The sequence below is a fragment of the Salmo trutta genome, chromosome 6 (assembly GCF_901001165.1).
Source record: "Salmo trutta chromosome 6, fSalTru1.1, whole genome shotgun sequence".
Taxonomy (NCBI): domain Eukaryota; kingdom Metazoa; phylum Chordata; class Actinopteri; order Salmoniformes; family Salmonidae; genus Salmo; species Salmo trutta.
The window spans coordinates 54,131,409-54,145,988 of record NC_042962.1 but is presented as its reverse complement, the minus strand read 5'-3'; the positions used below and the strand labels follow the sequence as shown (position 1 = coordinate 54,145,988).

Below are 14,580 nucleotides of genomic sequence, written 5' to 3'. Positions count from 1 at the left end.
TGCATATAACATCGAAATTGTATCCACGAGTTAATTTGACTCTGGTGAAGGAGATAAAGGGATTCATTGCCAAAATCACATACTATACCTTTAAGGTTACTTGGAGAACTCTTGACTGATAAATAGCCTTTGAGTTAAGTGGGGTTTCTTGATGTGGCATCTACAGTTCTTCAGAATTTTAAAAGATTCTTGAAATGTACGGAAGCCTCCAGGTGTGTCCCTTTCATAGCACACAGGAAATTGGCCAGTGTTAATAGTGTTTATTTTTCAGTGTAACATTTCTAGTGTTGATTAGGGAGTTAAATTAACACTGGAAGAGTTAAATTAACACTAAGTGGTGAAAAATAATCCCAGTGTTGGTGTTACAGTTTTTCTCCATTGGTTTGGCTCATTTCTTGAAACAGAAATTACATTCTCAAAACTCTAAGATCATTTGGCAAAACAGTCTTACAGTTCAGCACAACACTATAGCTCACTTGCAAAAGCTCATATCTCTCCTAAAACTGTTCACTCATGCTTCAAAACTAAATTCCTTTCCCATATAAAGAGTCAGTGCCACGAAAATGGCAAAGATCCTTCTCAATTGCTTTGGCTCATTTCTTGAAACAGACCGGACGTTCTCAACACTCTTGGTGCTTTAACCAAAACTACATTTCCTTCTCATTTAAACAGTCAGTGCCCCCAAAATGCTTCGTCCCTTTGGCATTGTGTAAGCACTGCAAGTCAAAATGTTTAGATGTTTTGTCACTATGGCAGAGGACCATTGAAATATCCCTCATGTCCACCTTTCAGTCTTAGCCCAGTCCTTCATTGACAATGGTTACTGTACTGTTTTTTGTCCAGCTAACAGAATACAATTGTGTATAAAACTGAGAAAAAAAATAGGATTTTAGGGTAAGAGTAGCCTCCAAGGTTTGACATCAAACATTGCACTCATACTGCCAAGGAAATTGTAACCATTATCATTCACACACATAAAGTAACTTCCATACATCAGAGTAAAAAGAAAATATATACAGCATAATATACTGAAATATAAACACACAAACAAAAAACTATGAAAATGATATGCAGCCTACAGTGCTGTAAATAAAGCTGGAGTTTCACAACTAACAGTTCTTCACTGGTCGCTGTCCTCACCCTCCCTCTCCTGGCCACCATCCTCACCCTCCTGGCCATCCACACGCTGCTGTCCTCACCCTCCCTCTCCTGGCCACCATCCTCACCCTCCTGGCCATCCACACGCTGCTGTCCTCACCCTCCCTCTCCTGGCCACCATCCTCACCCTCCTGGCCATCCACACGCTGCTGTCCTCACCCTCCCTCTCCTGGCCACCATCCTCACCCTCCTGGCCATCCACACGCTGCTGTCCTCACCCTCCCCCTCCTGGCCACCATCCTCACCCTCCTGGCCACCATCCTCACCCTCCTGGCCATCCACACGCTGCTGTCTGTCTGGCCACAGATTCTCATCCACATCACAGCGTATATTCTCCCTTGCGATGCAACGAGGGAAGAAACGGCGTGCATGTCGCAACCATCCCCTACACTGATCTCCTGTAATATCCTCACACGCAGCGTCCATTGCATGGAGCAGGGACCTCTGATCTTGAGCCCGATGCTCATACACTCTCCACCTCCAAGCGGAGAAATACTCCTCAATAGGATTGAGGAAAGGAGAGTAAGGTGGTAGGAACACCATGACCATCCTTGGATGAGTAGTGAACCAGGCCCTGATGAGCGGGCCACGGTGGAAATTCACATTGTCCCATACAATGACATATTGTGGTAGGTGAGGCCCTACGAGACCTCTCTCATTTTCAGGGATCAAATCAAAATGAAGGCGGTCCAAGAAGATGAGGAGCTTCTGTGTATTGTATGGGCCAAGACTGGGGATGTGAGTGGCCACACCATTCTCAGATATGGCAGCACACATAGTTATATTGCCCCCTCGCTGGCCTGGGACATCCGCCGTGGCCCGGTGGCCAATAATATTACGGCCACGTCTTCGGCCCTTGGCCAGGTTGAAGCCAGCTTCATCCACAAACACGAGGATGTGATGGGTCTCGTTTCCTTCCAATGCCATTATTCTCTACAATAGCGTAAAAAAAGAAAACATCAAATCAGTCATACAGAAGAGCCATACACTACAGTTACAGACAATTACATAGGAATGTTCTATGTTCTCCACAAGTTCAATATACTACTGGCCACTACTCCAGTGGTTCCAAACCTGGGGTACATGTACCCCTATGCAGAGGTACTACAGGGGGTATTTGACAGAAAGGGGAGGGGGGAAATCATCAATGACTAGACTTACTGAAATGTTACAGTAAAACCCACAGTATTAGATAGATTTACATGGGAGGCACTAATTGCAGCTCTTTGACCCCTTTTCTTATTGTATGTTATATTCTTCAAAATAAGGATTATAATGATAATTGCATCATACAGTAAGCTGCAGTTTTTAGGCGAAATGTTGAAGTCAGATAAATCAAATACTTCCATACCTGGATTACCTGGATACACAAATCAGGTAAAGTGGGTACTGAAGCCAAAAAAATTTGGGAACCACTGCTTAATTGTAAAAAGGTTATAATGATGGACAACCAGTAACTGGCTTACATGTACATACTGGTACCGCAGCTCTTTCACTCTATCAGAGTTCCTCTCAAATGGTACCCTGTAAATTTGCTTCATTGTCATCTGATGCTTCTTCAATATCCGGTCTATTGTGGAGTTGCTTATAGAGTTGACATTTTGGAATATGGCATTGTCTTGTAGGATTGCAGCGTGGATCTGTCTCAATGTGATGACATTATTTGCCATCACCATGTTACAGATCTCTTGTTCTTGTTGTTCATTGAGAAGTTTTCCTCTGCCACCCGTGCAAGGTTGTCGTCCAATCCTAGATATAGAAGTCAAAGGACAACACTCCATTCGTAATGTATACCTTATGTATTCCTTACAGAATGAGTTACCTATGTAATTGTATTGTTGTTTTACTTACAGTAACTTTACCACAATTCTAATGCATCACTGCACAGTGACTGGAATACTACTGTAAACTGTATCATCAATACTGTAGAAAATAAACTATTCCATAGTTTATTTTCTCCAATGTTTTTCTTGTCATTTTTAGTATCATAACATCCCATTGAGGTAAGATATTACTGTAGGCCTATCACACACACACACACACACGCATGCACGCACGCACGCACGCACGCACGCACGCACACACACACACACACACACACACACACACACACACACACACACTAAATGAATAGGTAAATGTGTAAATAAATATATTTCTTGCTCTATGCACAGTGTCCTGTCCTATACAACATATAATTCCATCATTGACTGACTACATACCTGTTTTCCCTGCGAAAGGTTTGGATGATGGAGGAGACTGTTGAGCGAGGCACATTAGGCTGCACTCGGCGACCTGCCTCCGCCATTGTGAGGCCATTGTTGATGACATGGTCTATAATTGTGGCCCGAATTTCATCCGGGACAGCATGGTGTCTTCGTGCTCCTCGGCCTCTTCCCCCTATTCCACCACCATGCACCCTTACTCCTCCTCCTCCTCCTCCTCTTCTTCCTCTTCCTCGAGCAGGCAGTTGCCCTTGTTCATTAACTTGGCCAGGTGCCTCCATGTTCAGAAATTGTACTGGTCCTGCATGGTCAAGCTCTTTACATACATGTTTGGCAGCATTCACAGTCATGGACAGCACCTGTCAGGTAACTAAACATACTGTTTGATTGGTCATCTGAGATGTGTGAAACTCCTCCTTCATTAGTCAAGTTTTAGTTTCACCTGACTGTCAATTGCTGTAATACCTTTATCAAACGTTCCAAGGGATTCATATATGGTATTCATGGTATTATGTTCTTGACTAATTTTGACAATTGAACAGACTATTGTGCATGTGATGACTTATACAATGAAATGACGCTGACACGTTTTGGAGCGAACAACCATTAGACTGAGAATCAACAATCAGTTTAGATCGATAAGATCTATTCACTTGGAAATTGTGCTAAATGTAGGCTACATGTACTTAATCATTTGCAAAGATGTACTGAGACATTGAGACATGTACTTAGACATTTGCAATTTGATGAAATGAATGAGAAATTCAATTCTGTTGTGAACAATTGCCAAGGGGTTTGGAGGTTTGTCCATGTAGTTTTGAGAATGTAATTTCTGTTTCAAGAAATGAGCCAAACCAATGGAGAAAAACTGTAATAACCAGAGTTGAAACAAAACCGTGCCCATCATTATCATACTTCCCAGCATTCTCTATTGCTGGCAGATTTTTGTTTCAATATGTGGACCCCAGGAAAAGTAGCTGTTGCTTTAGCACTAGTTCATTGGGATCCTTAAAAAATCCAAAATCCAAAATATCTATATTTTTTGCATGTACATTGATTGATTAATTAATCTTATGCTACTCAAATATAAATAGCAGACATTTTTGTAAACTAATATAATTTGTTACTTGGACTTATTGCACCTGTTACTGAAATGGTTGTTCCAGTTTAGATGCTTAAGGTAGTCTGATATGTTAGTCTTCCCAACCATAGCAGTCATTCTCAATGCAGGTTGTGGGTGGATAAACATTCCAAATGTTGGATATCCCCACTTTTAATGGATTCCAATAAGAATTACATATCACTTCGCAAAACAGCATAAAATGACTTGCAGGTCTGACGTGACGTGTAAACCTTGAGTTTCAGGACACTGTATTAGGGTATAACTAGGCCCTCAAAAAAAGGCATTATGTAATATGTATTGTATTGTTTAAAAGAATAACATTTTAAAGATAACATATTCACTTAGGATCTCTACTTGGTGAAGGCCACAGGATTGAAAATTAATGAATGCAACAACCCTTTCTCTGTCACTAACAAGTCATGGATGGTAACTCTACAATTCGCTCAAAGGCAAGGCACACTGGGAAATCCACCACTGAATTCACAGGCGGCTGGTGGCATCTTAATGTGGGAGGACGGGCTTATAGTAATGGCTTGAATGGAAATAATGGAATGGTTGTAACGGCTGTCTTCGTCGTCAGATGAAACAGAGAAGTCATCGTCGGAAAAGGTGGACCAATACGCAGCGGAGGATGTGTTCATCATTAGTGTTTTAATAGAACAACGTGAACACTATACAAAAAACAAGAAAACTGACAGCCAACAGTCTTGTCAGGTGCAAACACTAACAGAAACAATTACCCACAAAACCCAAAGGAAAAACATGCTCCTTATGTGTGACTCCCAATCAACAACAACGAACTTCAGCTGTGCCTGATTGGGAGCCACACACGGCCCAAAACACAGAAATACAAAAACCTAGAAAAAGAACATAGAACGCCCACCCAATGTAACACCCTGGCCTAACCAAAATAAAGAACAAAAAACCCCTCTCTATGGCCAGGGCGTTACAATGGTATCAAACACATCACACATATGGTTTCCATGTGTTTGATACCATTCCATTCACTCCATTCCAGCCATTATTATGAACTGTCCTTTACAGAACCTATTAGAGATCTATAAAGAACCATGCATACACCTTTATTTTTAATAGGTCTACACAATTGTAGCCCTCCACAAGTCTGGCTCATCCTTGGGAGCAATTTCCAAATGCCTGAAGGTACCACGTTCATCTGTACAAACAATAGTACACAAGCATAAACACCATGGGACCACGCAGCCGTCATACCGCTCAGGAAGGAGATGCGTTCTGTCTCCTAGAGATGAACGTACTTTGGTGCGAAAAGTGCAAATCAATCCCAGAACAACAGCAGAGGACCTTGTGAAGATGCTGGAGGAAACAGGTACAAAAGTATCTATATTCACAGTTAAACGAGTCCTATATCGACATAACCTGAAAGGCCGATCAGCAAGGAAGAAGCCACCACTCCAAAACTGCCATAAAAAAACAGACTATGGTTTGCAACTGCACATGGGGACAAAGATCCTACTTTTTGGAGAAATGTCCTCTGGTCTGATGAAACTGTTTGGCCATAATGACCATTGTTATGTTTGGAGGAAAAAAGGGGAGGCTTGCAAGTCGAAGAACACCATCCCAACCATGAAGAACGGGGGTGGCAGCATCATGTTGTGGGGGTGCTTTGCTGCAGGAGGGACTGGTGCACTTCACAAAATAGATGGCATCATGAGGCAGGAAAATTATGTGTATATATTGAAGCAACATCTCAGACATCAGTCAGGAAGTTAAAGCTTGGTCGCAAATGGGTCTTCCAAATGGACAATGACCCCAAACATACTTCAAAAGCTGTTTCAAAATGGCTTAAGGACAACAAAGTCAAGGTATTGGAGTGGCCATCACAAAGCCCTGACCTCAATCCTATAGAACATTTGTGGGCAGAACTGAAAAAGCGTGTGCGAGCAAGGAGGCCTTCAAACCTGACTCAGTTACACCAGCTCTGTGAGGAGGAATGGGCCAAAATTCACCCAAATTATTGTGGGAAGTTTGTGGAAGGCTACCCAAAACGTTTGACCCTGATTGAGTGTATGTACACTTCTGACCCACTGGGAATGTGATGAAAGAAATAAAAGCTGAAATAAATCATTCTCTCTACTATTATTCTGGCATTTCACATTCTTAATATAAAGTGGTGATCCTAACTGACCTAAAACAGGGAATTTTTACTATGATTAAATGTCAGGAATTGTGAAAACTGAGTTTAAATGCATTTGGCTAAGGTGTATGTAAACTTCCGACTTCAACTGTACAGGAACTCCCTCCAATAGACATTGAAACATTGCAGTAAATCGCAAACTTCCACAAGTCAGTCTCGAGGGAGAGACCGTGGTGGAGCTGGAATCTCATAATGTTCTGGGTCCATTGTTCCAGCACAGCACAATTCTACACAATTCCAACCCAACAGGTCTTGTAAACAAAGCTTCTTCAAAGCTGACTGATACTGTATAGTGATTATACCAGGCTGTTATCTGCAGAAGCTATATATGAGTTTGTTGTGACATTGGGACAGTGGTCCAGTCACTTTTGACAGAAGAAACAACATTGCAATTGTAAATACAGGCATTTCAGTTTAGTTAGTGTCTATTTTTGCTATCAGTGACAGCCTGAGAGAGAGAGAGAGAGAGAGAGAGAGAGAGAGAGAGAGGGGGGAGAAGGAGAGAGCGAGATAGAGAGAGAGAGAGAGAGAGAGAGAGAGAGAGAGAGAAAGACTGTCAGCTTGTCTTCTACAGGCTTCTGACCCAGACTCCCAGCAGTTGGTTATATGTTCACAGCCTGCTCTGGGTTATAGCTGCCTGGCTGGCTGGCTGCTTGGTAGAGGGCCTAGCACTTGTTTGTTATATACACCCGGCCTCAATAGCTTGTACTTGTTGTTTTGTTTGTCTCTGTGTGTGAAGTATCTCTTGGCAGCCGCTGTCCATGGTGCTGACCATGGTGCTGACCAGGGCCATTAGAAAACTGGGAGTGTTGAATGGACAGCTCCAAATGAAGTACCTTATACCAGGGGTAGCCAGCCCTTCTCCTGGGAAGCCCCTGCTACAGGTTATTTCCCCCACCTCTGCAGGTGTGTGTGTGTGTGCAGTTTAAATCCCGAGAGAGAGAGAGAAAGAGAGGGAGAGAGAGAGAGAGAGAGAGATAAAGTACAAGAATGGCCAGCAGGAATGTTGAGAGAGAGCTTTAACAACCAGTTCATTTTTATTGTTTATTTCACTTTTATTAATGATCTATTTGACTTGCTTTGGCAATGTAAATATATGTACTATATAAAGTACTTAAAACATGCTTATCGCTGTGCAGATACAATGTTATAATTCCTTGAACAAGGTTTAGATTGATTGAAGCAGAAAGTGTGTGAGTCAGACAACAGCTCTATTCCCAAAGGTACGACTCATCTCTGCTACAGGACTACTTTCATCAAGAGCTCCCATAACAGCTCATTCTACAGGGGAACTCTCTCTCTCACTGACACTCACTCACAATCTCTCACTCTCTTTCTCTCTCACTCTCTCTCTCTCTCTCTCTCTCTCTCTCTCTCTCTCTCTCTCTCTCTCGCTCGCTCGCTCTGTCGTTTCAATATAAGCCACTCAGCATCACTGACCGTCATTCATTGTTTAAAGGGAAAAAGGTGGTTATTTAATGCCTCATATCCCATTTAACCGTGTCCCAGCTATAAGCTTTCTCACTTCCTTTCTTCCGCACGCACACACACACACACACACACACACACACACACACACACACACACACACACACACACACACACACACACACACACACACACACACACACACACACACACACACACGCACGCACACACTCACGTAAAGACACACCCACACACACATACATCCTCAGGGGTTGAATGTTGTATTGACCGCTGCTGGATCCATGATCAGTTGAGGCCAGAGAGAAAGGTCAAGGTTCAGTGATACGCAACATTAAATTAGCACATCAATTTCTACCTCATAACACAGAATGAGAAAATGGTGTGTGTGGGCTGGGTATTTGAAGATCCCAGTACTAGAAGGACATTTGAGTCTTAGTTTTGTATTTTGATTGAGAAACCAGCATTCTATATTAGCACAAGAGCTCAATATAGACAGCCAGTGTAAGGTCCTACAGATTGCCAGAGGGGTGAACTCTATGTGGAGCAGGCATCCGGCTTTGGCTTGCGTAAATGCCCAGCTAGTGTAATGGTGCTAGCATTAGCATCCCTCAGACTGTCAGTGCAATTCCTATTGGAAATGCTAACAGGTAGCACCTCTCGCTATACAGCTTTGTAATTAAGCAATAACACACAAGGGGTTGTGGTATATGACCAATATACCATGGCTAAGGGCTGTTCTTAGCCATGACGCAATGCACTACCTTATTGGTATTATAAACTGGTTCCTAATGTAATTAGAAAAGTTCAAAAAAATGTTTGTTATACCATGATATACAGTCTGATATAGCATAGCTTTCAGCCAATCAGCATTCAGGGTTCAAACCACCCAGTTTATAATAAAGCTTATATCATTGCAGGACTCTCAGGGGACATGTGATAGGCTATTTTCTGTTCAAAGGAAACAGTTTAGGATTATGTCCTCCTTTTCATATTCACTGATCTAACAACAGGAGAGAGGTAACAGCTGATGTGCTGGTGACCTGACAACAGGAGAGAGGTAACAGCTGATGTGCTGGTGACCTGACAACAGGTAAGAGGTAACAGCTGATGTGCTGGTGACCTGACAACAGGACAGAGGTAACAGCTGATGTGCTGGTGACCTGACAACAGGACAGAGGTAACAGCTGATGTGCTGGTGACCTGACAACAGGACAGAGGTAACAGCTGATGTGCTGGTGACCTGACGACAGGTAAGAGGTAACAGCTGGTGTGCTGGTGACCTGACAACAGGTAAGAGGTAACAGCTGATGTGCTGGTGACCTGACAACAGGACAGAGGTAACAGCTGATGTGCTGGTGACCTGACAACAGGACAGAGGTAACAGCTGATGTGCTGGTGACCTGACAACAGGACAGAAGTAACAGCTGATGTGCTGGTGACCTGACGACAGGAGAGAGGTAACAGCTGATGTGCTGGTGACCTGACAACAGGAGAGAGGTAACAGCTGATGTGCTGGTGACCTGACAACAGGAGAGAGGTAACAGCTGATGAGCTGGTGACCTGACGACAGGAGAGAGGTAACAGCTGATGTGCTGGTGACCTGACGACAGGTAAGAGGTAACAGCTGGTGTGCTGGTGACCTGACAACAGGTAAGAGGTAACAGCTGATGTGCTGGTGACCTGACAACAGGACAGAGGTAACAGCTGATGTGCTGGTGACCTGACAACAGGACAGAGGTAACAGCTGATGTGCTGGTGACCTGACAACAGGACAGAGGTAACAGCTGATGTGCTGGTGACCTGACGACAGGAGAGAGGTAACAGCTGATGTGCTGGTGACCTGACAACAGGACAGAGGTAACAGCTGATGTGCTGGTGACCTGACAACAGGACAGAGGTAACAGCTGATGTGCTGGTGACCTGACAACAGGAGAGAGGTAACAGCTGATGTACTGGTGACCTGACAACAGGACAGTGGTAACAGCTGATGTGCAGGTGACCTGACAACAGGAGAGAGGTAACAGCTGATGTGCTGGGGACCTGACAACAGGACAGAGGTAACAGCTGATGTGCTGGTGACCTGACAACAGGACAGAGGTAACAGCTGATGTGCTGGTGACCTGACAACAGGACAGAGGTAACAGCTGATGTGCTGGTGACCTGACAACAGGACAGAGGTAACAGCTGATGTGCAGGTGACCTGACAACAGGAGAGAGGTAACAGCTGATGTGCTGGTGACCTGACAACAGGACAGAGGTAACAGCTGATGTGCAGGTGACCTGACAACAGGAGAGAGGTAACAGCTGATGTGCTGGTGATCTGACAACAGGACAGAGGTAACAGCTGATGTGCTGGTGACCTGACAACAGGAGAGAGGTAACAGCTGATGTGCTGGTGACCTGACAACAGGACAGAGGTAACAGCTGATGTGCAGGTGACCTGACAACAGGACAGAGGTAACAGCTGATGTGCTGGTGACCTGACAACAGGACAGAGGTAACAGCTGATGTGCTGGTGACCTGACAACAGGAGAGAGGTAACAGCTGATGTGCTGGTGACCTGACAACAGGAGAGAGGTAACAGCTGATGTGCTGGTGACCTGACAACAGGTAAGAGGTAACAGCTGATGTGCTGGTGACCTGACAACAGGAGAGAGGTAACATCTGATGTTGGTGACTGTTCTGACACACCAGTGCATTGTGATTTTAGTGTCTGCCTGATCACACAATTATATACAATGATACATTGAGCTGGACAGCCCCAGACTGGAAAACACCTTTATATACAATGATACATTGAGCTGCCCACCCCAGACTGGGAAAAGAAGAGAAAATGGAGATTTGCTGAATTGTCCGTTTCTCTGTTCTCTCTGAACTGCACTATTAGTACAAGTTCTGTGGATTTCTTACTGCTGAGGTTGACATGTCAGTGTGTGTGTGTACGTATCTGTGTGTGTATTTAAGTGTATGTGTATGTTTGTGTATGTGCAATATCAAATCAATAGTGGTAAGTGGTAGCTCTCTTCTCTATTCTCTTCTCTCTTTCTCTCGTTTCATGTCTCTCTGTTTCACTCTCTCTCTCTCTCTCTCTTCTGTGACTCTGTGGCCCGGGCCTGAGGCATATATATTTTTACCACCCACCACACTTCCTCTTTGTCTACTGGCTGGTGTTAAAGGCGTGTGCCCAATACACAACGTGCTGCGGTTTGCCCTGCTGCCTCTCCATTCTGTATGTCTAAGAGGAGTTTAGATGGCATACAGGTTCCTTTACTTGCCATTGTGATTGATTCTTATTACGTAATGACATCACAGGGTTTAGTTGACCATTCTGATGGTTTCTCATTATGACATCACAAAGGACTTTGTTGACCATTCTGATGGTTTCTCATTATGACATCACAAAGGACTTTGTTGACCATTCTGATGGTTTCTCATTATGACATCACAAAGGACTTTGTTGACCATTCTAAATTAGTCTCATTATGACATCACAAAGGACTTGTTTGGTCATTTTAACAGATCCCAATTGATGACATCACAGCTGAGGACGTGTACTATATAATTCTGACAGAGCATAATGTAAATTTGTTTAAATAATTGTTAAATCAATGAGGGTCTTCTCTTATCTCACTGCTGCTTATGTCCAAGAGGGTTCAGAAATATACATTTCTCTATTTCAAATCAAATCAAAGTTTATTTGTCACGTATTTCTACTTTGCACACTCATCTACTGTCAAATCTAGATTCCAGTGTTTTAATTGCTATATTGTATTTACTTCGCCACCATGGCCTATTCATTGCCTTTACCTCCCTTATCTCACCTCATTTGCTCACATTGTATATAGACTTATTTTTCTACTGGATTATTGACTGTATGTTTGTTCTACTCCATGTGTAACTCTGTGTTGTTGTATGTGTCGAACTGCTTTGCTTTATCTTGGCCAGGTCGCAGTTGTAAATGAGAACTTGTTCTCAACTTGCCTACCTGGTTAAATAAAGGTAAAATAAAAAATAAATAAAAACGTGCACCGAATACAACGGGTGTTTGCTTACTTAAAATAAAAGCTACAGAAACAAACGTTAGGTTGTAAATTAGATGTTGTGGTGCAGCGCCCCCATGTGCATCTGTGTGTGTGTCTGTGTGTGTGTCTGTGTGTGTGTCTGTGTGTGTGTCTGTGTGTGTGTGTGTGTGTGTGTGTGTGTGTGTGTGTGTGTGTGTGTGTGTGTGTGTCTGTGTGTGTGTGTGTCTGTGTGTGTGTGTGTCTGTGTGTGTGTGTCTGTGTGTGTGTGTCTGTGTGTGTCTGTGTGTGTGTTTAACTATTCTTGTGGGGACCAGAAGTGCCCACAAGAATAGTAAACAAACAGAAATTTGACCAACTGAGGACATTTTGTTAGTCCCCACGAGATCAAATGCTATTTCTAGGGGGTTTAGGGTTAAGGTTAGAATAAGTGTTAGAAATACGTTAGGGTTAGGGTTAGTTTTAGGCTTAGGAGTTAGGGTTAGGGTAAAGGTTAGGTTTAGGGTTAGGGTTAGGGGTTAGGGAAAATAGGATTTTGAATGGGACTGAATTGTGTGTCCCCACAAGGTTAGCTGTACAAGACTGTGTGTGTGTGTGTGTGTGTGTGTGTGTGTGTGTGTGTGTGTGTGTGTGTGTGTCTGTGTATGTGTCTGTGTGTGTGTCTGTGTGTCTGTGTGTGTGTCTGTGTGTGTCTGTGTGTGTGTCTGTGTGTGTGTTTAACTATTCTTGTGGGGACCAGAAGTGCCCACAAGAATAGTAAACAAACAAAAATTTGACCAACTGAGGACATTTTGTTAGTCCCCACAAGGTTAAATGCTATGTCTAGGGGGTTTAGGGTTAAGGTTAGAATAAGTGTTAGAAATACGTTAGGGTTAGTTTTAGGGTTAGGAGTTAGGGTAAAGGTTAGGTTTAGGGATAGAGTTAGGGGTTAGGGAAAATAGGATTTTGAATGGGACTGAATTGTGTGTCCCCACAAGGTTAGCTGTACAAGACTGTGTGTGTGTGTGTGTGTGTGTGTGTGTGTGTGTGTGTGTGTGTGTGTGTGTGTGTGTGTGTGTGTGTGTGTGTGTGTGTGCAACTAGCTCTCACAATCTCACTTCAGAATTGGACGTCATCCATGTTTCTCAAACGTCAAATTTCAACGTTCTTCCAAACGTTACATTTTGAAGTGTTTAAGGTCAAGTTTAGGCATTATCTCAGAATTTTAAGTAACAGCGCTCACTGTTGTCCCATGTGGCCGGTCGAATACTGACTTGTATCACGAGTGACCTGGTGTGTGTGTGTGTGCATACCATGTTTGTGTGCTTTCATTAGCTTATCATCATGAGTCCGAATTACTAACTCTACACTAAAGACAACCTTTCTCCTGATCTCTTCTTACTTAAACCTACAAACACTGTTGTCTGCAGACACATAGCTTAAACAGCCACTCTACACTGATGTACATCTATGTTTTCTCTACTTCTGTTTTCATGTTTAGTTTGTTCTCTAATACATTATCCAGTATCTGAAAGCTGCTTATGATTCCCCCATGTCCTCGCTTGCTCCTCACTGCAACACGAACTCAGCCCCCCTTCTGTGACAATAACAAACCCACTACTGAATGGCCTACATTTCCACAGAATGTAGATCCCTGGACTACTTTACCTATAACTCCCCGCTGCAACGCCTTTATTTCCACCTTTTATGTGTGTGTGTGCGTCGTGATAAGGGTTTAGAGGTTTCCCTTCAGGTCTATATGTTGTCATAGTGAGTGTGGAAGTGAGGACAGATACCAGTGCAGATATCTCTGCTAAGCATACTTCAACGGCATCAGAAGTGGAGCCAGTAGACAGACTTATAAGGACCCCAGTCAACAACATTCCTGGTGGCCATTCTCGTACTCTCTCTCTCTCTCTCTCTCTCTCTCTCTCTCTCAGTGTTTCTTATGAGGTCCTGATGACTGTATGACACAACAGAGATATTCCTAGCCCTGGGTGTGATATAGGGAAGGGGGAGTGGAGAGATATAACCGGGGGTCCATGGAGGGTGTTTGTGTCGCTCATGGATTTAGAGACAGTGCTGCGGATAACAGAGAGGAGGATACGTACTGCATTGGGGAAACTCACACCAGGTAAGGAATGGGTTAGATAGTTTGAAAAAGAGAGAGGGAGAGGGAAAAGGAGTGAGGGAGTGAGAGAGAAGGAGAGGGAGAGAGGGAGAGAGGGAAAGGGAGAGAGACAGAGCGAAAAGGAAATAGAGAAAAGGCGGGTCACGGGATGTTACCGTGGTTGTCTGGTCAGGACACTCTGGTAAGTCATTGGGTCCCTGTTGGGTCACAGATGAAGCCTATTGGATGTTTCATAACACTATTGCACTGGGGGAAATTGAGAATCAAATCAACAAGCAGTTGATGCCTGAATTGTCTGCTTGTTCAATCTGTAAACCTGTAGC

At 43.5% G+C, this 14,580-nt stretch overlaps 1 protein-coding gene across 2 annotated transcripts in view; it reads left to right on the top strand.

The window, feature by feature from the left end:
- The window catches only part of LOC115196310 (fibroblast growth factor 14), a 57,530-nt gene that overhangs the window by 2,410 nt on the left and 40,540 nt on the right, over nucleotides 1–14,580 (top strand). The window contains exon 1 of one of the 2 annotated variants that reach the window (XM_029757005.1): nucleotides 14,109–14,260. The exons of the other annotated variant lie outside the window; for it this stretch is intronic. Within the exon in view, the coding sequence (XP_029612865.1) occupies nucleotides 14,191–14,260 (70 nt within the window). The 5' untranslated portion in view covers nucleotides 14,109–14,190. Of the gene's footprint in view, nucleotides 1–14,108; nucleotides 14,261–14,580 lie in introns of those variants that run through there. 2 annotated transcript variants of the gene reach the window in all.